Consider the following 23,781-nt stretch of genomic DNA (forward strand, 5'->3'; position numbering starts at 1 on the left):
TGGCAGGTTGAGAGAGCTAGGTTGGGAATTTAGCCAGGACACCAGGGAACCCCCTACTCTTTGCGACAAGTTTCGTGGGGTCTTTAATGACCACAGTGAGTCTGGACCTTGGTTTAACGTCTCATCCAAAAGACTGCATCTCCTACAGCACAGCGTCCCCATTCCTGCACTGGGGCATTAGGGTTTATTTGACCAGTGGGAAGATTGCCCCCTGCTGGCCCACCAACACCACTTTCAGCAGCAACTTTGCTTTTTCCAGGAGGTCTCCCATCTAAGTGCCCACCAAGCCCACACTTTCTTAACTTCAGCCATATGGCCGGAGCAGGGTGTATGATGGTATGGCTGCTGGCAAAATGAATGGTTGCTTGTGAATCAGTATGAAACAAAATTTGAAAATACAGTAAATACTTTCTCAAAAAATAACTTGTGAAACATGAGAGCTATGTTACATTCAAAAAAGACTATCTCAATATTCCACGATTGTACAGACTATATACATTTATAACAGTAAACCAATAGTGTTCTTTCTTAAATATTAAGTTGGAGGATCAGTTGAAGATACTAATATGTAACAAAAATAAATGTGTATCTGATTGTCTGAGAACACATCCTATGTGATGTGTCACTTTTTTTTTAAATATCATCATTTCAGCATTTCTTTTTAAACCAATGTCTTAAAATAAATGAGTAACTGTAAAACAAGTCATTCTTTTTTTTAAATAATGAGATGTAGCTACAGTATATTTGAAGTGTGAATATCATACACAATGTAGGGTCAACATTGAGCTATAAATCAAGCTTGTTCAAACAAAATATGAAAACAGATTATGCAACCACTATCTTTTCAAAATGATTGACCAAAATGAACCAGAAACTTTTTTTCTTTCGAATTTCTGTGACAATAGACTTATATGAGTTACTGTCATACAGCCAGCAGATGTCACTGTAGCTGCTAAAGCATTGTTTGCAAAAGTACTCAGCATGAATCACAGGGAGGACATGATTTAATCCAGGATTAATTCATTTGATGACTAATTGATAACCTGATTAATGTATTACAGCTGTGATAATTATTATCTACAGGTCAGTAATAAAGGCTTGAGTCCTTGAACCTATGGTCCTGTTTTACATTTTTCATATAAACACCATAAGCCTCATCCTATTAATTTCTTACATGCGCTAGAAACCAATTTGGTTAAAAACAACATATGTGTGATCATGTTATTAATATAATCAAGCAACAAATGGAATAAAACAAAACCAAAACATGGATAGGCTACATTGCCAGTCCAACAGCTAAAATGCATACAGGGCCATGAGATAACTGGCAGTTTACTTATGTTATGAGTATTGTGTAGCCTCCAAAAACTACATGAGATGAAGTAACTTACTCAAATCCATTTTTTAATGAACGGGTTTGAGTGCAGTTTGGAATGTACATTGTGGGCCTATAGGTCTATAATGGAATCAGGAAAAAACACAGACATGCATCTTCTTAAAAAACATAGTGTTAAACAAAGTATATCACTTGCTGTTAGTTTTCAAAAATAATGTGCCATACCCTTTACTCTGATGCTCTTCTCCAGCTCTGGGTTCCAGTCCTTAAAATATTATATTTTAGCAATAATAACAAAAATGATCCAATGAAAGTCAATTTCATGTCCAATGTATACTTTAATATGGTATCCCATAAGTTACTCGTGACATAAGCTAGAGAGTGCTATGGGAAGGGGTACCTATTGTGTCCACTAACATGATTGGAATGTGATTACACCCATTCATAAGAAAAAGAAAGAAAAACATCATCTTAGTCAATGTAGTAGAATTCTTGCCTAACTTGGATTACAGGCTGTTCTGGTGTCACAATTCAGTCATCATGATTTTTACACCCAGAATTGAATACGTCGGAAATTCATTTATAAATACCTAAAATATTTTTGAAAACCTTTGAACTTATTTTGTAAGCATTATTGGTTCACACACACACACACACACACACAGACACACACACACACACACACACTAAGAACGCCAAATGCCACTTGTTTTCCATTAAAAGAGAATGAGTAGCCTAACAAATATGAATCCACAAATGTTGTCACAGTTTGCGAGTGAACAGACTACAATGACAAAAGTGCTTCGTATTCGTCACAACAATTTTACGTTTTCTGGGGCATTGGTTGGTTTTTTCTGCCTCTAAAAATTGTAATCATGCAGAAAATGTTGTCACCATGCGCAAAGTATGTATACAATAAACGGTAAGGCTTAGACAGGCTTTTACAACGAAACATAAACTAATTACGTGTCTGGCAATTAATATTATTCAAAGTCATGAGCGTTTTAAAATCCAGGAAAACCCTGCAACAAGACAGGAATCGAAACTTACATGGCAAATCTCCACCCCTAAATGTATTTTACTACGGCATCAACGGCGAACCCCTCCCCCACTCCACCCCTACTCCGTGAACTGAACTAAACCCAACCAGTCGAATATAACAGGGTGGTGGATTACAAGAACTAGATACCGCCCACACTGTGGAATTGACTGTGAATGTATTCAAGGTTGACATTCCCATTCTCCGCCCCTCAAATCACGTTTTCGTTTTGAAAACTATAAATACCAGAGCGGTAAACTGCATTTAGCGTTTGACAAGTTAACAGACAGACATGGCAGCACAGGATTTTAATTTTTTGCTTGCGACAGATTCATACAAGGTAAGCTATCGTACCTATCTATTGTTAGCGTGTTGACGCATACGAATGCGAACAGAACCGGTGACTTTGTTGGCTTCGTGTGCTTCATTAGCCTCAAAGTGCAGTTAGATGTCTAGATAGCTACCCAACGTCAATGCAATCTGACAATGTCCGATGTCTTCCAGGGCAGCTAGCTAGCTAAGTTAGATAATGTTTGATACCTAAAGTGTCGAGTGCTTTTTGACATTGAGTGATGATGGCTGTTGAATAGATAGGAGCAATCTAGCGAACTTTATTTAGGTTAACTTGTCATTGAAAAAGAAGGATTGTGGGTGGAGCTTCGTTGGGTAATGACAATTCTGAGAAACCGAAATTGAAATTAAGACTACAGCTAACATTAGCTTGTTAGCTAGCTATTTCATTGTAGTGTGCGTTATCATTAAATTGGATAACGTTGGACAGTTGGAGAGTTGCTCAGGTTCTAGTTAGCCAACAAACTCCAGTTAGCCAACAAACTTAGACTATGATTAAACTATGATTGCTAACGTTTGATCTTCATAATAAACAACCGTAGCGTTTCATGTAACTGTTTGACGTTACCCGCTTGGCTAACATCAGTTAATAGTGACTTCAACAAAGAAATGAGAACAGACGTGACGTTGCTTGGGTGCAAAGTAACTTTGCTAGCTAGTTAGCTTGCTAAATTGGGTAGCTGACTTTAGCTAGCTAGGTCCAACTAGCTAGTTTAGCCACTCGCTTAGATGTAATTCATACGGTCTCAACAGATATTATGAGACAACAAAAATGGAATGCTGCCGTCAGCTAAGATTCGCATGTTTAGGGCAGCTGGACGTTAGAGCACGATGCTATAGCTAGCATGCGTTAACTAGCTAGTTGGTTATGGAGGTAATAATGAAATGAATGAGCCAGATGGCTAACGTCCAATTGCATGTTCTCAGACTACACGTATCACTGAGAATGATACACTAACAGTCAGTATCGATTGCTCCATTTGAAACATGGCTAGCTAACTCTCATCATAGTTGTCATAAAGGTTACATGACTGTATGACAGATACAACTTTCAACTGTAACGTCACTGTATTACAAAACAACACAGGTGGTGTGTATGGCGCATTGCACGTAGTTAACGTTATTGGCACCAACAATATCTACAGCATCATCTACTTAAGTGTCAAATTGACCTCGTATCATATTTTTTTCCGCGGGATCGCAGCGAATGTTTTTTTTTTTTTTTTTTGCAGAAAATTATCATATGATCTTGTTTCTGACTTTTTTTACGTTCACCACATTAGCAGAAACGGTGTTGGACTTAGTAACTTATTTGAGGTGAAATATTGAAGACAGAACTGTGATAAAATGTGTCACTTACCTCCTCGGGACTATTTGTACACACACACACGGGCAGCACGTGCATACATTATATAATTTCTGAATCCAGGATTAGGCTAAATTTTGTCTGATCTGGATAAGATGACTTAATGCAATGCTGAGCGTACAGGAAAGTTCAGGGAATTCCAGTCTTTGTTCTCTTAATTCCTTTGCCAATCAGCTGTTACTTAAAACCACTAATTGCCACGGCTCTTATGAGAAGATAATGTAATGACGTAGGCTGTTGGAACTGTTTATTTCAGTAATTGATCTATGATCTTGGTTCTTGGCAAATATTGCCTAGTTTCACTTCACATGTTTTGGGAGAGAGTAAAATGGTTGTTAATTAAACCGATGGACGTTTGGATAGTTTAAATATATATTTTTAGTTTTTAAATTCTAGTCATATATAACCTTTCTTCTTTTTCGCTTCAGTGCTATAGAAAGAAAACCCATACACCTTTTCTGTATTCAGTGGGAGTATTCTGGCAACCTACAATAGTGTGCCACTGATTTGGCTGAATCACTATAATGAGCCCTGTGTACACCGCAGATGTCTAAATCTTAATATTTCCTGGTATCTCCTCATGTTGAGCATTTTGGACATTTGGACTTGCATTTTTTATTTCTATAAAACTTCTACACGTCAAGACTGTTCATTGTACTGACATGTTTTTACGCGAAAAATATTGCCACCACCGGGCACCGGCTTGCCTGTTGAACTTTTAAAAAAGCAAAACAACAGGGCTGCTACAAGCCATTCCGTCATTCTTCATTATACCTTCAACTGCAAAAAGAAATAAAAATAAATTCCTGTTTTCAGTCGATGGAGCCGGGTTACCTTTTTTACAGTATGTTCCTGGATGGCTTTACAGTGTTCAACTTTTCACTAGGCAGAATGATGTGTGTATGTCATATTTGTTCCTTTAACTTGTATTTATCCTCATTATTTACACTTTGGAGCACCTACATTGTGCTTGTAGGTCCATCTCCAATATCCTCCATTGATGCAGATGAGCCCAGAGTATCACACACATCCTCCACCTCTTTACTCTGCATGGTCATTGCATTAGGAAAGTTCTCGTTTTGTCCAGGCTAATGCTGGCACTGCAGAAAGCCAACTGAACAGAGGAGTCGCTCTTGTATGACGTGGTGAGGACCCTGCTGGGAGAAAACCCTCTCTTCCTGAGGAACACTGCCAATCAGCCAGTACAAATACAGTCCAGATTAGGTTTTGGACCATGGGTACACATGCTGTCAATTATGAAAAATAGTTTGTATTTAGAGATTTTTCCCTGACTATTGGAAAATTTAAAAAATAATAATTTAACATCCAGTTCTGATCATTGTAAATGTGCATGTTATGTCATTGTACTGATTTAAATGTCAGAGGATTTTCATTGTAACAGATGGCTGAAGCCTACATTTGAGTCTTTACTTTGGATATTATCTCATTTGTCCTCTAACTCTTTTGGAGCTGGATGCTATTCCTTCCAGGAAATTGTGCAATTTGAGGAAGAGGGCTTTTGAGTGTCCTTAACATGTCGGTATTGGTCATCAGCTATGAATAAATGGCCAAGGATGGCTGTGCAAAATGAAATATTCCTACATTTCCTAATTTGAGAATAAGAAAGGAGGTTTTGGAACAGATGGTGTTTACCCAGGTGCATGCATGCATGCATTTTCACGTATTCTCAGTAAAATGTGCAGAAGAGATAGTCCAGGCATTGCTTGTATGTTCTTTGCAGGATAGTTGTGAAGAATCAGTTGCCACAATCCTAAAATGGAATGGTACAGCCTGCAGTAACCATAAACATTTAAATACTGTAACATATGGAGCAATGCACTGGTATTGACATTTCCCACTCCTGATTATAATTTTTTTTTTTTAGATATGGAGTGGGCTTGCAAATCTGTACTCTATAAAATCCATTATTGGAAAGGGCCATAACTGGGCTAACCTTGGGTGGTGATTCTAATTTGTTATGTGCACAGATATTTCAGTTATTGTCCAAGTCTACATACAGAAACATTCTTGCTTGGACTAGCCTATACCAACTGCAATTAAAAATAAATAAATTAGGCCTAATTAATTTTTTTATGTAGGCTGACTGCTGTTCATGCTTAACTGTATCTTGTCATTGATCTTGGTTAAGTCATAGAAATAGCCTTTGGGTTCTGCACTGTCTAAGCTGCTGATGGATACGTCTAAGGATTCTACTTCAGTAACAGTTTGTGAGATACTGTGACGCGGAGCAGTATTTATTGCCTTAGTTAACCATAGTATTTTCTGAAAGCTTTTTAAAAAGTTTTGCTTTCCCCATAATTTGGAAGACACATGCTGCTCTGTCCAGTGAGCAATGAGCTTCTCTTCCAGTCAGCCCTAGCCTGTTGTCCTGTGTGGCCTGCTTCTCAGAAAATGTTTACTGGCTCGGGGCCAGTGTAGCGGTTCTATGAATGCGTTTCAGTTGTAGTGGCACCTGCAGGGAATGCAGGGGGCACACGAGTTACCCCAGATGCACCGGTCTGCCAATTCCAGGTCATAATGCATTTACAAAATTTCTCTTAAATGTAGCCTATAGATCCATACCCACATTTGAGCTTGAAGAGCTGCCAGTATCCTCTCAAATTCCATCTCTCTCCTATAACTTGGCCAAGCCTAATACAGTGCCCTGCATGGATAATTGTCTCGGGGACGCTACCAGCAATTTGTACACTTTTACCGCTAACCACAAAGCATTATTATATTTCTGTCTGTAATGCTAATCTTAGGCTATATCCAAGGTAACTCATATTTTGGTGGTTCAAACGGGGTTTATTTTGTAGGCTTATGCCTGAGTTTTGAACTGCGTGTTGTGTGTTGGACAGCAGCGTGTTAGGAACAGCCAGTTTATTTAGCCTTCTTAAATGCTGTAATTTGATACGCTTACATATTGCCCTTGTGTTGTAACAGTCAGGGCCTGACCTGGGGGGCCCACAGACAGGGTTTTCCCTTTTAATAAACCACAAGGCCTCCAGCTTATTTCTTGCAGAGAGACTTGTTCACTCGCATGAAAAAAGTCTGGCCGGTCATCTGTCCAGCCTTGTGGCATTGCTGTTTTTTAATGGCATGGCCGTTGTCAATGTTGATGCTTTTTCGAGTGCTACCTTTTCATAGACCATGGCATTATTTAAACATTCTTTGTGTGTGTATTGAGAGCTCTGTAACATCCGAATGCTTTGGCATTAAGGACAGAGGAGGCCCATGCATTATGTCCACACCGCATATGGCAGGGGAGAAGAGTCATGCTAACGTGCTAGTCTGACAGAATCTTGTTTTCAGAGCTAGCTCTAATTTGCCTGGTTGCTATGGATCCCTTTGCCACCCGTTGTTGATTTGATAAAGGCAAAGTCTAGGATTCCTGATGTTTGCTGCAGGCGCTGTGTGTCACTCATTATCCAGTAGATAGCGACACAATGTCCCCGCACTTTGTGCTGTGCCCTTGAATGTTTGCAAAACATGTGAAATGTTGCTCCACAGAACAGAATTCTTATGACTTCAAGCACAGCTGAAGGGTCCGAGGGGCCAAAGGCAGTTAGAGTAGATGTCTGTTTCAAAAAATGTTTGGGCAGGAGCGCTTCCTGGACTCAATTTGAGTTTGTTTGAGGTGCTCTTTTGATGGGATAAGTATAGACATCAAAATCAAAGAAAACTCCAAGGCACTCTTTTTTTAACAATTAAAATGCCTTTTTGTTGTGGTATGGTCATATTAAACCTTTAAAAACAAATTCCGATGCGTTTTAGCATCAAGCTTTCGTCAGGGAGTCAAAACATAGGCTAGGCCTACTCCCTGACGAAAGCTTGATGCTGAAACACGTCAGAGTTTGTTTTTAAAGGTTTAATATGACCATGCCACAACAATAGAGGCATTTTAATTGTTAAAGAGAGTGCCTTGGAGTTTTCTTTGATTTAGATGTCTATTTCACTTTAATGCAAAGCAGGTTGTTGTACATTACCAAATGCAAGGTAGTTGCTCTTTAATTTTTAATTTTTTTTTTCCTGGAAAAGAAAGGAAGGTCTGTACTTATTATGTGACTGATGTGTGTTACCCCCTCCGCCCCCCCACCCCCAAAAAAAGAAAAACATCATGTGGGTCTGTAATCCCTGTACACGTTAACCAGTAAGCTGTTTATGCACTGGTCTGTTAAGATTTATCCTCTAACACAGTGCACCATACGCATTAATGGCACCTCCATGTGGTCAACATTAGAATCAAAGCAATAAAAAAAGTACTTTAAGTACTTGATGAAATGTCTTTTGCTGTCTGAACAAGCCTCTGGCAAGCCTTTTATTTGTTTATTTTTATCACAGCAATCCTGGGCGCAGGGGCAGGGTGGCGGGGCAGTGTGCTAGTGTCCAGTGGCTAGACTCATCTGTACCAACTGGCTTTCAGTTAAAGTTCCTGCCTGGCCTCTGTATATGTATGTATACATATATGTGTGTGTGTGTGTATGTGTATATATATTCACCCAAACCTCTCTCTTCAGATCACACACTACAAGCAGTACCCGCCGAACGTGAGCAAGGTGTACTCCTACTTCGAATGTCGCCGCAGGAAGGAGGGCCAGTTCAACGAAGTGGTGTTTTTTGGCCTGCAATACCTCCTGAAGAAATACCTGTCAGGTACACTGTCCCATCATGCACTTGCTTTGAATGGATCAGAATCAATTGATAATGGTCACAGCATCAGAGCCTGTGATTTATTTAATGTGTGATTTTCTCCATATTATCTGCATCATTGTGCACTGAAATGTGATCTGCATCTTTGTACTGTACGTTTGTAATTACTTTTTTGGAAATGTCTTAAAATGTCTTGAATGTCTTTAAAAAAATCTTAAAGCTGTTGAAGGTCTTTAACATCATCAAAAGTAATGCCACAGCTGTGTAACGTATTTTGTTGTTGGTTTGCTTTCTGCTAAATGGTTAAATAAGGGGTACAGTCATTCATTGTTTAGATTACTTATTTGTGAACCTCTTGCATGAAAATTAGTTTTAAATGATGAATGCTCTGAACATAAATGTATCTATAATGTTCACTACTATGGTGTGTTTTTACTGTTAAGGCACTGTTGTAGTGCATGGTTGGGCCCCGTGGTCTGGTGTCAGATCCAGATCACGCCAGTGCCGTCACGTTCGTAGGAGAGCGCGCGCTAGCCTGCGCTAGCCTGCGCAGTGCTGAATCGCTGCAGCGAGCACTGCGACATGAGCGTGATTGGGCTTTACAAACTGCGGAGAAAAAGGAGGAAAGGCATTAACACTTATCTGGGCTGTAAGAACGCTAGCCAGAATATTCCCTTTCCTTCCTCTTGCAGTGACCTGCTGATCACATGACTCCTGCAAAAAAAAAAAAAAAAAAAACTTAATCGAGTCTCCCACAGGCCTTTGTACACATTGCAATTGTTAGCAATGTGGAATATTCAAGGTTGTGCAAGAGAGAATTTTTCTTAAATGTTTATTTATTTATTTATTTATTTATTTTTGCTATTTATTTAGATTGTATAATACTGTCTTTTCTATAGTAATTTAATTTCCATATGGTGTAATGGTTGGTTTTAAATGTATATTTTACTAAGATCTGTTAAGGTCATTGATTTAGAAATGAAGTCCTTGAAAATTACCTTTGCAGGTCCTTGGCAAGTGAATGAATTTAGCTAGACGCTAACTATAATACTCTTATATGGCCCATATAAAGACCTCCCTTCACACAAAATAATGGCCGGGCCCTGCCCTTGTGTTTCCTCTTTGGGAAAACTGCATGTGGGCCGTGTGTGTTTGTAGCACTGACTCCAGACACGTGTGGAATGTGGGCACGCTAACCTCATCCACACCAGTGTCTGCCTCTGATCTGCTCTGTGACACAGCTGGTTCAGTGGGGGTTTGAGCGTTCCGGTCCGCCACCCTTTGATTGGCTGATTACCCCCAGGCCTGCAGGGATGACCTTTTACGGGCCTGGCCAGCAGCAGCGCTGCTGTTTGTTACTTTGGTGTGCGGCCAGTGTTTCATGGGTTGGGTTGTACACAAGCGCCTGGCCTTCCTGTGGGCACAGGCTGTGTCAACAGCTCAGGTGTTGGGCTGGAGTTAGCTGGCAGGAGGCTGCGGAGGATGTTTGACTGCCCCAGCACTCCCAACAGCTACCGTTAAGGTACATGCTTGTGTGATAATATTGGGATTGGATCAGTATCTGCTGACAATTGCTTGCATTGATCTTATCTGTATCGACCCAGTGATGGCCCAATATGATGATTCATACACCCGCAATGGCAATGCATTGGATGCGATACTGATTCTTTAAATTAAGTGAAATTGTCGTACTCTAGAATTATCCTGATTCTAGTCATCTGAACCTCTCATTTATTTTTAATACATCATTTTTCGTAACCAACTTCACAAGCAAAGCCATACAGAGACTCCATAGTCTGGCTTTCAATAACCGGGTTGAAATATTTAGTTGTACAAATAAAATCTGTTGCATTTTTCCTTCTCAGGTTGATGTCTTTCCTCATCTCCTTCTCTCATTAATGTGCCAACTTGGCTGCTTTGTGCATTTGAGCTCCAATATAGGAGTGTGCTATTTGTATTGACCAGTACAACCAATTAAATATTGGTTTTTGATCCCATATTGTGCTTCCCTAGTTTCTCATGCATTACTAAATGTGTCTCTTGCTCTCTCCCTATGTCAATCCCAGGACGAGTCATCACAGAGGAGAAGATTCAAGAGGCAAAATTCTTCTACCAGCTACACTTCAGACAGTCAGTCTTTGATGAGGAGGGATGGAGAAAAGTATTGGAGGTAAACATCTGGAATTCCTCAAAATTAAAGCTGTCCTGTTATATTCTTCTGAAATATGTAGTGCTGTGTACTCTGTGCAAACCTGGTTCATGGTGGATTTCCTGGTTGTCTTTAGAAGTATGATGGTCGACTTCCCATCCGGATCAAAGCAGTTCCAGAAGGGAAGATTATTCCCAGGGGAAACGTTCTCTTCACAGTGGAAAACACGGACCCGGATTTCTTCTGGCTCACAAACTACATTGAGGTAAAAATTTATTTTTAAGGCCTGCTTGTCAAAGATATATTATTTATTTAAAACTGTCTTGCTTTTTATGTATTATGGGGAGAATACAGGCTGTTTTAGTTATGTAAACGGTGTTGTCTGGGGTAATACAGCTGACCTGCTTGGAGACTCTGTAGAATACTCATGCCTGGTTGTGTATATGGGGAGAGTGTAGAACACTGATTTATGGAGGGTGTACAACACTGAGGCAGAGAGGGTGTACAACACTGCTTTATGGAGGGTGTGCAACACTGAGGCAGAGAGTGTGTACAACACTGCTTTATGGAGGGTGTGCAACACTGAGGCAGAGAGGGTGTACAACACTGCTTTATGGAGGGTGTGCAACACTGAGGCAGAGAGGGTGTAGAAGACATGAGTATGACCCACGTGTGATTTATTTCTTCCCGCAGACCATGCTGGTCCAGATGTGGTATCCCATCACCGTGGCGACCATCTCTCGGGAGTTCAAAAAGATTCTGGCCAAGCACCTGAAGGCAACGTCAGGGAGCCTAGAGGGGCTGGAATTCAAGCTGCACGACTTTGGCTACAGAGGTGTTTCGTCACAAGAGGTAGGATCCAGCTGTGCCCCTTTCTCCTGGTCTCTGTACTCCCATCCTCTTGGGGGGTCAGCTTTGTATATTATCTGGATGTGGCAGTGTGCCACTCCGTCACACTGAGTTAAATCCATTGTGTATAAAATCAAATGGTCATTCCTCGCAAGATTAATTTAATTCTGCGTGACCACTGTCAATACTTTACCATGGAACGTAATTTCAATAATGTGTAATTAATCAATTTGTGTTTTTTTATTTCTTACCTATTCATAATGTAGTACTACATCTAAATCAATATATTTGATTTTTGAATCAATTTGACCAAGAGGGAGGATTTTAACTTTGGTCCAGGTATCACAGATCAAAATGTATTCAAATATAATTGCATTGGTGCTGATATTGCTATCTATGCGAACCTAATCCTCACGCAAGTCAAACAAATATAGTATTTTATCTCCTTAATATACCTTGGGTAAATTCTTATATACACTAAGAATTCAGTGGTCTTGCACTATTTTACAAATGAATGGTCTTATTGACCAAAATACCTATTTATTTCACATTAATGCTACTGCATCGCCAAAAAGTACTGGAGTCGAAGGCAGCTGGGGAAAAGCTATAGTATTATTTCCTGGCTTGGGGAGCAGCCAGCTGGCAGAAGCTGATTTCATATGAGGAGTATCAGACGTGTTTGCTCTGATGAAAGGACTCCACAAATAAGAGGAGCACGTACTGTAGGTACCGTGGTCCGTTAATCCCCAGGGTGGCAGGGCGGTGCTTTTTCTCCCTGCTGGCGACCTGGAAGGGAATCTTATAGCTTCAGTGGAGTTTTTTGAATGGAAAAGGTCAAAACCGCCCCCTGTGACTGCTGCAGGGTGGACGGGCGTGGCTGACCTTAAAACACCGTAGCACACGAAAGCGGTGAGTTTTGCAAGGTGCAACCCGGCTGGCCGACTCACAGTGCTGTTCTGCAGCATGTGCAGGAAACCATTATGTGGGAGTGACGGTTTTCCCTGGAAGTAGATATGTCAGTTATAGATTTGATTTGTTCTGGGTGACTTCACTGGATTAGTGAAGTGGGCGGGAGACTGTTGCCTTCAGCACGTTGTTTCCTGCACAGGCTTGCAAAGGGTGTGCTGTTATCACACGCTTTTCATTGGGGAGAAAGCCCGTAAGTCCTAGTTGACCAACACTTTGATCTTCTAAGGCCACAGCCCTGATCTGTAGAGATTTGGTACCCTGTAATCTGTTTGCAAGCTTTAACTTGGCACACGTGTGCGTGTGTGCATGCGCATGTTGGTTTGTACACACGCATTGTCTGTGTCTGTACAAGCTTTAGTGTTGGTTTATTACCTGGAATGGAGGTATAGATTATTAGATGTTTATAAAAGCTAGCCAATTTCCAATGCTGAGGCCTACTGACCGGAAACATTTATGACAGCGCTGGCCTCATCTCTTGCAACTAAAGTCACAAGAACAGTTCTTAGGCTGTGCCAAGTACATCCAGTACTTTCAGTACTTATCTTACGGTTTAATGCAATCTGTGCTTAATCCATCAGCAGAGATTTTACATGCAAATTATAAAATCTGTGGGAAAAGCAGATTAGGGTTAAAAATTGAAATGGAGACTTGCCGTTTTGATTAACATTCTCCTAATTCACTTTGAAACTGGGTGGCAGTACTGGAGTATGGTAATAAGAGCCTTGTATAAAGGGCAAGCCTGTCCTCGGGCTGTACTAATTTTGGGGTACATCGAGTTCATGCTGGACGCGTGGAAGCAGTCATGCACCGGGCAGCAGTAAAATTGCGAAATGTCTTTGAATCCCATTTATGTCTTTATAAACATTTTGCTTGTGATTAAAAATAAAGGAAAGGGAATACCAGTTTTTGGCATACCTCCTATTACACACAGCGTTCATTTCCTGTTGTAACTGGTATTATATTATACACTTGCAATAAAAGTGTATAAATGTGCATAAAAGTAGTTTGTGTGTTTACAAAAAAAAAATGAATATGAGGCTTGCATTGAGCTAAGACTGTACATGTAAATGTAGATTTTAGTTTGTGACAGTGTTCTGCTTTGGGGTCGGAACAAGTTGTAACATAACATCAGTGGACGTGACGGGCAGAGGGACAGCGTTCGCCAGATGGAGCCCTCTGGCTGGCAGAACAGAACAGGTGCCAGAACATTACAACATTGTAGCCTGAGGTACTCCAGCGCATTACGGTAGTGTAGCCTGAGGTACTCCAGCACATTACGGTAGTGTAGCCTGAGGTACTGCAGCGCATTACGGTAGTGTAGCCTGAGGTACTGCAGCGCATTACGGTAGTGTAGCCTGAGGTACTGCAGCGCATTACGGTAGTGTAGCCTGAGGTACTGCAGCGCATTACGGTAGTGTAGCCTGAGGTACTGCAGCGCATTACGGTAGTGTAGCCTGAGGTACTGCAGCGCATTACGGTAGTGTAGCCTGAGGTACTGCAGCGCATTACGGTAGTGTAGCCTGAGGTACTGCAGCGCATTACGGTAGTGTAGCCTGAGGTACTGCAGCGCATTACGGTAGTGTAGCCTGAGGTACTGCAGCAGCATTACGGTAGTGTAGCCTGAGGTACTGCAGCGCATTACGGTAGTGTAGCCTGAGGTACTGCAGCGCATTACGGTAGTGTAGCCTGAGGTACTGCAGCGCATTACGGTAGTGTAGCCTGAGGTACTGCCCGCGCATTACGGTAGTGTAGCCTGAGGTACTCCAGCGCATTACGGTAGTGTAGCCTGAGGTACTCCAGCGCATTACGGTAGTGTAGCCTGAGGTACTCCAGCGCATTACGGTAGTGTAGCCTGAGGTACTCCAGCGCATTACGGTAGTGTAGCCTGAGGTACTGCAGCGCATTACGGTAGTGTAGCCTGAGGTACTGCAGCGCATTACTGGTAGCCTGAGGTACTGAGGTACGTAGACAGGCGCATTACGGTAGTGTAGCCTGAGGTACTGCAGCGCATTACGGTAGTGTAGCCTGAGGTACTGCGGCGCATTACGGTAGTGTAGCCTGAGGTACTGCGGCGCATTACGGTAGTGTAGCCTGAGGTACTGCGCGCATTACGGTAGTGTAGCCTGAGGTACTGCGGCGCATTACGGTAGTGTAGCCTGAGGTACTGCGGCGCATTACGGTAGTGTAGCCTGAGGTACTGCGGCGCATTACGGTAGTGTAGCCTGAGGTACTGCGGCGCATACGGTAGTGTAGCCTGAGGTACTGCGGCGCATTACGTAGTGTAGCCTGAGGTACTGCGGCGCATTACGGTAGTGTAGCCTGAGGTACTGCGGCGCATTACGGTAGTGTAGCCTGAGGTACTGCGGCGCATTACGGTAGTGTAGCCTGAGGTACTGCGGCGCATTACGGTAGTGTAGCCTGAGGTACTGCGGCGCATTACGGTAGTGTAGCCTGAGGTACTGCGGCGCATTACGGTAGTGTAGCCTGAGGTACTGCGGCGCATTACGGTAGTGTAGCCTGAGGTACTGCGGCGCATTACGGTAGTGTAGCCTGAGGTACTGCGGCGCATTACGGTAGTGTAGCCTGAGGTACTGCGGCGCATTACGGTAGTGTAGCCTGAGGTACTGCGGCGCATTACGGTAGTGTAGCCTGAGGTACTGCGGCGCATTACGGTAGTGTAGCCTGAGGTACTGCGGCGCATTACGGTAGTGTAGCCTGAGGTACTGCGGCGCATTACGGTAGTGTAGCCTGAGGTACTGCGGCGCATTACGGTAGTGTAGCCTGAGGTACTCCGGCGCATTACGGTAGTGTAGCCTGAGGTACTGCAGCATGTCATATCAGGGGATGGGGAGTGATGGAAAGGGGGAGGCTTTGTGAGGGAGGGAGTGAGTGAAAGTGAGTGAGAGAGGGTGCATCTGAGTTTTTAGGTGAATAATAGATGAAAATTCTCTCTCCTCTCCCTCTGTCTGTTGAGTGATTCATGCATTTCGATCGCCTGCTGTGATGAATTACTTTGCACTGTGGCCGGGAAGCTTATTCCTGTGCACTGCAAGAGGGGGAGCGGTGGGGATGGGGTTTCAGAGACCAAAGGCACAAAGACAACGGGTCTGTCTTTTTTTCTGCGTCTTTTGTAGGGCCATTTTAATGGCTGGGATCCTGCATGTAGACAGAGTGAGCACTAATCCTTGAGTCTAAAGGGGGAAGCCACACTCGTCTGCAGTAGCTGCTGCCTGGCTAATGACCACGCCCGCTCGCGCTGCGCTGGCTGGAACGCCGTGCTCCGAACGGTGACGACGTTGCTAAAGGTGGGGCGGCGTTTGGTCTTGGCTGCGGTGCGGAGGGGACTCTGGGTTATCAGGTGTTCTGGGGGGGGGGGGGGGGCTGCAGCAGATTGAGAAAATAGGTCACCGTGTAGCTGCTAGTGCCAGCTGCAGTGGCTGGGACTCACAGACGCACAGTACACATGGCTCGCGCTGCCAAAGGGCAAGGGGCACTTTGGTGACTGGAAGGCTATTCGTGTGCATTCTGAAGGCGGTAGCCCTTGAAGCTTCATAATGACCTTTATAAATCTTTCACAGGGAACGCAGCTCACGATCTCATTCCCTCTCACAAAGTTCTACATTTTGTCATTTATTTTTTTATTTTTTTATATCCATTACCTGATTTGTGTAGCTCCCAAATATCAGTCTCTTCTGAGGTGAAAACTATTTGGTTTTCCCCTTGGTGATGAATGACTAATTTTAGATGTGCGACTTCATATTTATTCCCAAGTGCAACGGGAAATGGTGAAAGGCAACAATACTGTTTCTGGAGACAAATAATGAAAAAATTGAAAGAGATAAATAAGAATTTCATCACAGTGATCACTTTGTTTTTAAGTATTCTTTAAGTATTCTATAATTTTAATACTGTTACTCAAAAAAAAAAAAATGTTTTATGAGAATAATTTTTATTAGAGTGAGAGTATGTAGTTTCCTCAAAAATTAAAGCATTTAGTGTATTGTTTTCTTATACAATCAGTTTTTCTCATTTTAAAAAAGGATGCTAATTCTGGAGTTGAGTAGCCTATATACACAACACTGTCAATGAAGTCCACATGACCTGACCAACCACACAAACTGGCAATTGTTCTGTGCAACCTTGCTAACCTCCAAAGCGAAAATTCTGAGGAAGTGTGATGAACACACTTTGCATGTAATTAGGGGGCTCTGCCCTAACCTGCAGGATACATCTCTTTGAAGTCGAACTTAGCAAAAAGACATCCTAATAAAAGGCATTTGTCTAGGCCTGATAAGTGTAAGTGTGGTGTGAATCCTCCCCAAGTGTGAATGGCCTCGGGGTTGTGACTGGTAACACACAAATGGCAAAGTGTGCTTAACCCCATAACCGAGTTCTCACAACAGCATGAATGTACCGACCTCGCACTGACAGCAAATTGTCATCTGGCACTTCATTTTAATGCACCCAAAGGAGTGAGATGGACCCTGTGTACAGATTTTTAAATTCATTAAAACTGTGAGCTAAATCATTACAGGGTGGAAAAAATATTTTCGGACGTGCCAGAACTGAACCGTACCGTTCATGTGTACTTTCATAATTGTACACAAATATGCGTTTAACACAAATGGTCTTAACCACAAAAAAAAGATACAACTTGGAGTGAGTGACATGGCACAGTTTCAGTTTCAGATTCCGCTGAGTGAAATTCTACAATAGATTTTTTATTCATTACACAAATTAGTACCTAAATGTTCCAGTCTTTCCAATATTGGCTCAAATGTAGCTTTTTTATTTTTTATTTTTTAAACTCCTTTTGGAAAATTTCCACTGAGAACCAGTGTGACAAGATGATTGTAAATGGGAAATGCATAGACTGACTGAATGGCACAGGTACAGGTGAGTTTTTGCTCCAGCAGCACTGTGTCCATGGCAGATGTGATGGAGAGGTGCTGTCTGACCCGTGAATGAAGCTCTTGTGTCCTGCTGTTTGCAGTCTGCGGCGCTGGGCGGGGCCGCTCACCTGGTCAACTTCTGCAGCACAGACACTGTGGCGGGCCTTCTGATGGCCCAGCGCTACTACAGCTGCCCCATGGCCGGCTTCTCTATCCCTGCAGCGGAGCACAGGTGAGCTGACCCACCTGAACACTCTGCTTCCTGAACTGAGAGTTCCAACTCAAACACTGCCCTCTCTGTATCAGTAATGCACTGAACTGTGATTTCCAACTCACACTGCCCTCTCTGTATCAGTAATGCACTGAACTGAGACTTCCAACTCAAACACTGCCCTCTCTGTATCAGTAATGCACTGAACTGAGACTTCCAACTCAAACACTGCCCTTTCAGTATCAGTAATGCACTGAACTGAGACTTCCAACTCAAACACTGCCCTTTCTGTATCAGTAAGCACACTGAAACTACGTTATGTTCCACACTAACAACACCCTGCCCTTTCTGTATCAGTAAGCACTGAACTGTGATTCCACTAACACTGCCTTTCTGTACAGTAACTGCTGACTGAGACTTCCAACTCAAACACTGCCCTTTCTGTATCAGTAATGCACTGAACTGAGACTTCCAACTCAAACACTGCCCTTTCTGTATCAGTAACGTGCTGAGCTGAGACTTCCAACTCAAACACTGCCCTTTCTGTATCAGTAACGCACTGAACTGAGACTTCCAACTCAAACACTGCCCTTTCTGTATCAGTAACGCACTGAACTGTGATTTCCAACTCCTCTCTCTCGTGCTTTGGTGTGCAGCACTATCATCTCCTGGGGGCGGAGCCGGGAGAAGGACGCCTTTGAGAGCCTGCTGGACCAGTTCCCCTCAGGGCCCTTGTCCGTGGTGAGTGACAGCTATGACATCTTCAAGGCGTGCAGGCACATCTGGGGGGACAAGCTGAAAGAGCGCGTGATGGAGCGCAGCGAGGACTCCACCCTGGTGATCCGGCCCGACTCTGGGGATCCCGCCGAGACCATCATTGAGGTGAGTCTCTGGGCCTGAATCTGTCCCTTTCCCTGCTCTGCTTCACCTCCCCCTCATATTTAGGAATTGGTCACTTTCTTCTTCATTTTATGCAATGGAGAAAGTAGTCATCTTCAAAAATGAATTGAATAAATGATTGTTTTTAATGCAAAATAAGAAAATGATTTGTCAATCAAAATACGCGTTTGTCTTTTCTTGCGTTCCCACTGCACTGCACTTAAGTCACCAGCCCAAGTTTACACTGAGCATGTGCAGTTACTGCTCTAATCATTTTATGGGCCTGGCTCATTTCAGGTGATAAAGATTTTGGAGGACTGTTTCGGGAGCTCGGTGAACTCCGCTGGCTACAAACTGCTCCCGTCCTACCTGCGCATCATCCAGGGGGATGGGATCGACCTGCAGTCTGTGGAGGAGGTGAGGAGCTCCCTCCCACTCGCAGCATGGGACAGGCGTGAAGTCACGTGATGTTTCTGCTGGTTACTCTTCCATCTTTGCCTGCGGACATTGCCATGGAGATGGTTGATGGTCTTCCTCTTTCCTGTTCAGATTCTGATGAAGCTGAGCGATGAAGGGTGGAGCGCGGAGAACGTGTTCTTTGGCTGCGGCAGCGCCCTCCTGCAGAAGCTGAACAGAGACACCCTGAACTGCGCCTTCAAATGCAGCTACGTGGAGACCAACGGCAAGGGGGTAGGTGCATCCATCCCATTCTCTACTCTTTAAAACCTTATCTGCTCTTAGACCCCTATAGCTCCTAAACCAAAACAGGCTGCAAGAAGTGTGCTTGATTGTTAATTATGACATATTGCATCTGTGAGCTTTTAATTGTCTCTAGTCTTTGTTGCAGTTGATTGGGACCTTTTACAAACCCTGAGGTAAAAGAAATGCTGAGGCTGCAATTAATTGCTACAAGAACCTCATTTGAATATTCATTCTCTAAAGAGAATTTTAGGTTCTTAATTTTCATATATGCCTGAAATAAGTATTATACATTTTCCTGAGCTATTTCTCATTTAATTAAGGACCTACTTGAGCTTTATTTAAGTTATGTTTACTATTATTATTTTTATAGAACTACAAAAATCTTATTTTATTGTGCGATTGTTTCATACATTGTTTTTTAATGATGTGATTCATTTTATGCGATCCAATTTAAATTTACGAATACACCTCACCATACTATAGTTTTACAATTTGCCATAAGGGGAAATATTGAAATTGAAACCATGAAAGACATACAAGATGTGCTGTTTTAATCCCATACAAATGAGTCAATGTACACTCGTTATTTTAAATTATTATCACAAGGTTGTTTTCCTTTTCTGTGGTCTTGCGCTATATACACTGTAGGGGAAGCTATATAAATGGTGCTTTCAATGAGACTTTCCCCTTTTAGAATGCTTAGCGTGGGTCCTAGAGTGATAAAGAACATGCTTGGCTGGCCTTGTGGATTTACGTCAAATCATGTGTCCGTATATGGATGTGTGGATATATTATAGATACGAGCTGTAGAAGGGTTTCTGGTCTGCTGATCGCCTGTGTAATGGTTCCTCTGTGACTACAAAGAAAATAAGCGCAGCAGGGTGTGCTCTTCGAGCTCTTGATGTGATTCAGACTGGCCGTCCTGGCTCAGCTCTGATAAACCCGTAATGCCGGCCTTCAACCATTTTGTGTTTCCCCGTTTCTGTAGATGGATGTGTACAAGCAGCCCGTTACGGACCCGTCCAAGGGTTCAAAGCGAGGTCGCCTGTCTCTGAGGAGGAACTCCGATGGATTCATTGAGACAGTGGAGCGAGGTGTGGGCAAGCCTGAGGAGGTGAGCTTTCAGAGATGCTTTAACGGCCTGAAGGAGGGGGGGTTTAGGGGCGGTCCTCCTCCACAAGACGGACAGAATAGGCTTAGTGTCAGCAGGGATCTCGTGCGGTGCTGGCCTGCCCATTAGCCACTGGCAAGTCACCCGTACATTTCATCCAGCTGATTGGATTTTCACCATGAGTGATGTTCAGTTTTTAATTTGTGGGGGCGGGTGGTAGGTGTGTGCGTTGTCTATTTATTTGTTTGTGCTGCGCGTCATATCTGAAATGACTGTGCACATGATCATCACTAACCAAATACTCGCTCTTTGCTTATTGCTCCCCCTGGAGCACGGAAGAATACTGAAAACTCTAAAGGCTGGGGGCTGATCCTGCAGTCATTCAGTCTGAACAGGATGTGTTGGTTTCTCCTTACAGGACATGCTGGTGACCGTGTTTGAAAACGGATCCATCCTGCTGGAGTACACTCTGGAGGAGATTCGGAAGAATGCCAGACTGCGCGAGGACGACCTGAGCCCCTCCCAGCACAACCGGGACAGCCCCAATGCAGAGGTGCTTCACCAAAAACACATCATGAACGGAGTGCACTGACCAGCTAGGATTCACATCAACACTACGCGTGGGGGACCAATCAGCAGCCTTTACTTCAGCCTCGCAAAGCTCCAGTCCCCGACACTAATTTATTAAAGCCTTAAAACCGCCTCTTCATCGTAATTATAATGTTGGGAATGTGTAAGGTGAAAGTGAGAATTAAGAGTGGCCGTTGGATGATATTGATGATGGTGCTGCTGATGATGATGATGATGACGATGATGCTGGTGGTCCTGGTGATCTTGTTCTTTGGTGTCTGGGATAGGGTGTCTTTTCTTTGTTTCCAGTGTGCAGAGCTGAAGTTCATTTAGTTGTGGTTCTGAACTCTGAACCGAACTAAATCTGCAGCAAGGCATAGCTGTTCACATTTTCACATGGGCTTATTCAGTCCAAAATGACCTGCCTTAAAAAGGGTGGGAAATGTTGCCCCACATGCTCCCTGTCCCACCAGCACATGGTCTTCAACATTGCCCATCTATCCAAAAATAAGTCTAGTTTAGTGAAGTCCCTGGCCCATCATAATACCTAGACTGGTATCACCACATATGAGGAAGTTTGATTTTAAGCGGTCAAAAGTGGAAATACAGCAGCTGAAGGTTTCCCAGCATAAACTGGTCAAGTATGGTTGCATTTTTGCATATGCATCACTGCACTGAAAACTGACTGAATTATAAGCTGATTATTATAAGTTTACTGGTGCCTTTCGATCTGACCACCGCCTCAGACCAGAATATTAACACTGGTTGACACACTTTTTTGCTTATTAAAACGCATCCCTAAGGTATTTTGGTTTTAGATTGGCTTTTTATTATGTTTAACCATTCTGTATGTACTGATTTAATTCTATTTTAATCACTCTGCAAGTTTTCTGGTGTTACGTTTGACACTTTGACAAAGTCGCAGACTGCTGCAAATGTACTTCTCATACCCTGGATAGATAGAAATGGTAGTTTTGCAGTATGCAGTATGATGAAATCTTCCTTGATACAAACGACTAATCTTCAATATTTAAATGAAACTTTGGACAAGAAGCAATTAATTCTACCTCTTTTTCTATTATACCTAATACTGTATGTTAATACAATACCAATAATACACAGGCAAAAGTGTTGTATATTATGCTGTTGTGTAAATATTGAAAATATAATCATTTTTAGCATGCCAGTGGCAGAAAATTTGTCTTTGTTTTGTTTTTAAAAAAGAGTGATATTTTGTATGACAACAAAATAAATTGATCTTCAACCGAAACTTCCATATGAACAGTCGCTGAAACTTCCTTCATTCGTTTTTACCTTAGTCTTATTCTTTGTCATAATGGACCCAAGGCTCTATGATTTATCTCTATTTCTACTGCAATTATAGTTGACTTGAGAATCACCGTAATAATTTTTTTTTTTTTTTTTTAACCTTGCGCTGTTTTTAATTATGCAATGTTAAAAAAAAGAAATTATTTTTAAAATCTGATGAGATCATTGTGGAATGAACAGGCTAATGGCTGAAAATAGCCTGGGGTGCACATTTAGCATGATCAGTCCTCACTACCCTGAACACTTAATTGTGTATAAATAGAAAGTGCCCTTTTGGTTAACCCATCAACACCCCATAGCTGTCATAGCTGAGGGAGCATGGAGAAACAACTGCAGTTCAAATGTCAGACTGGACACTGCTTGAGCCAAGAGACTGCTGCATGGATTTATTTTTCATTTATAAATGTATCGCTGTATAGTGACTCCAGTTAGTTGTGTTCCCTGCTGGATTGCTAATCATTCCATCAGGACACTATCTTGTTATTTTGCTTTGTTATTTTTTTCTTTGTTATGTTTGAAGGCTCCCTAATACTATGTCATTGGTTGGCATAAAACCTAATTGTGCTACATGCAGAGCATATATTAGAAATTGATGAAAACTGGAGACATGCTGTGCTTCTGACATGCAGCCGGGCAGAGCAGTAGACCACATGTGTGCAGATTTTCTCCTCTGCTACTGCTCTATCTGTTCTCAGCATCTAATGTTTAAATTGGCATGCTACTACATGTCCAAGCATTATATAAAACAACCTGTCAAACCCAAAATATGGCACATTGAGTACTGCAAGAGTAAAATGCAAGCTCACACCTCGCCTGGTTCTTAGCATTTCCAGCTTAGTAATTCCTAGAGGGCTTGACGCTTTCATATATTTTTTTGTGTCCAACCAAAATATAGTGTCTTTGTGTGCATGTTGAGAGTTATGAGATGGCTCATTTCTCATATTGGGAAAATCTGTAATGGAGTTAATGCTCTGGATCTTGTTAAATAAATTTATATGATAGAAAACTGCCCTGGTCAACATGTGCTCCACATGTTCCAACATTTTCATTTAGGCTAAACAAGGTGTTGTATCTCCCAGAACTCAAGTGTTGTTTCGGAGAGGGTACATACTTCCAGTGTTGTTTAGACACTTGGAGTTCACATCATGTTCTCTGGTTACATTGCCACAGGAGATCCATTTGTACACACACGTAGGCACACATGCAGTAGGCATACCCACACACACACGCACAAACACATAAACACATAAACAAAGTCATACACACACGGTATATGCTTTCATACAGTACAGCTTTAATGTTCAATAATGTAGCTCATGGTGCTGGCAAATTCCCAGATTTGATTTAATTTTGGACCTGATGATGGAAGTACTTT

At 42.3% G+C, this 23,781-nt stretch overlaps 1 protein-coding gene across 1 annotated transcript; it reads left to right on the plus strand.

The window, feature by feature from the left end:
* The first annotated feature begins 2,521 nt into the window (after positions 1-2,521).
* Positions 2,522-22,347, plus strand: nampt2 (nicotinamide phosphoribosyltransferase 2). The gene is made up of 11 exons (XM_064304563.1): positions 2,522-2,715; positions 8,613-8,748; positions 10,812-10,915; positions 11,031-11,159; positions 11,588-11,746; positions 17,706-17,836; positions 18,472-18,697; positions 18,992-19,111; positions 19,244-19,384; positions 20,385-20,510; positions 20,926-22,347. The coding sequence occupies exons 1-11, from the start codon at positions 2,668-2,670 to the stop codon at positions 21,097-21,099; spliced, it is 1,494 nt and encodes a 497-aa protein (XP_064160633.1). The 5' UTR covers positions 2,522-2,667; the 3' UTR covers positions 21,100-22,347.
* The last annotated feature ends 1,434 nt before the right edge of the window (positions 22,348-23,781 follow it).

The sequence above is a fragment of the Anguilla rostrata genome, chromosome 13, assembly GCF_018555375.3.
Source record: "Anguilla rostrata isolate EN2019 chromosome 13, ASM1855537v3, whole genome shotgun sequence".
In the NCBI taxonomy this organism is placed as follows: domain Eukaryota; kingdom Metazoa; phylum Chordata; class Actinopteri; order Anguilliformes; family Anguillidae; genus Anguilla; species Anguilla rostrata.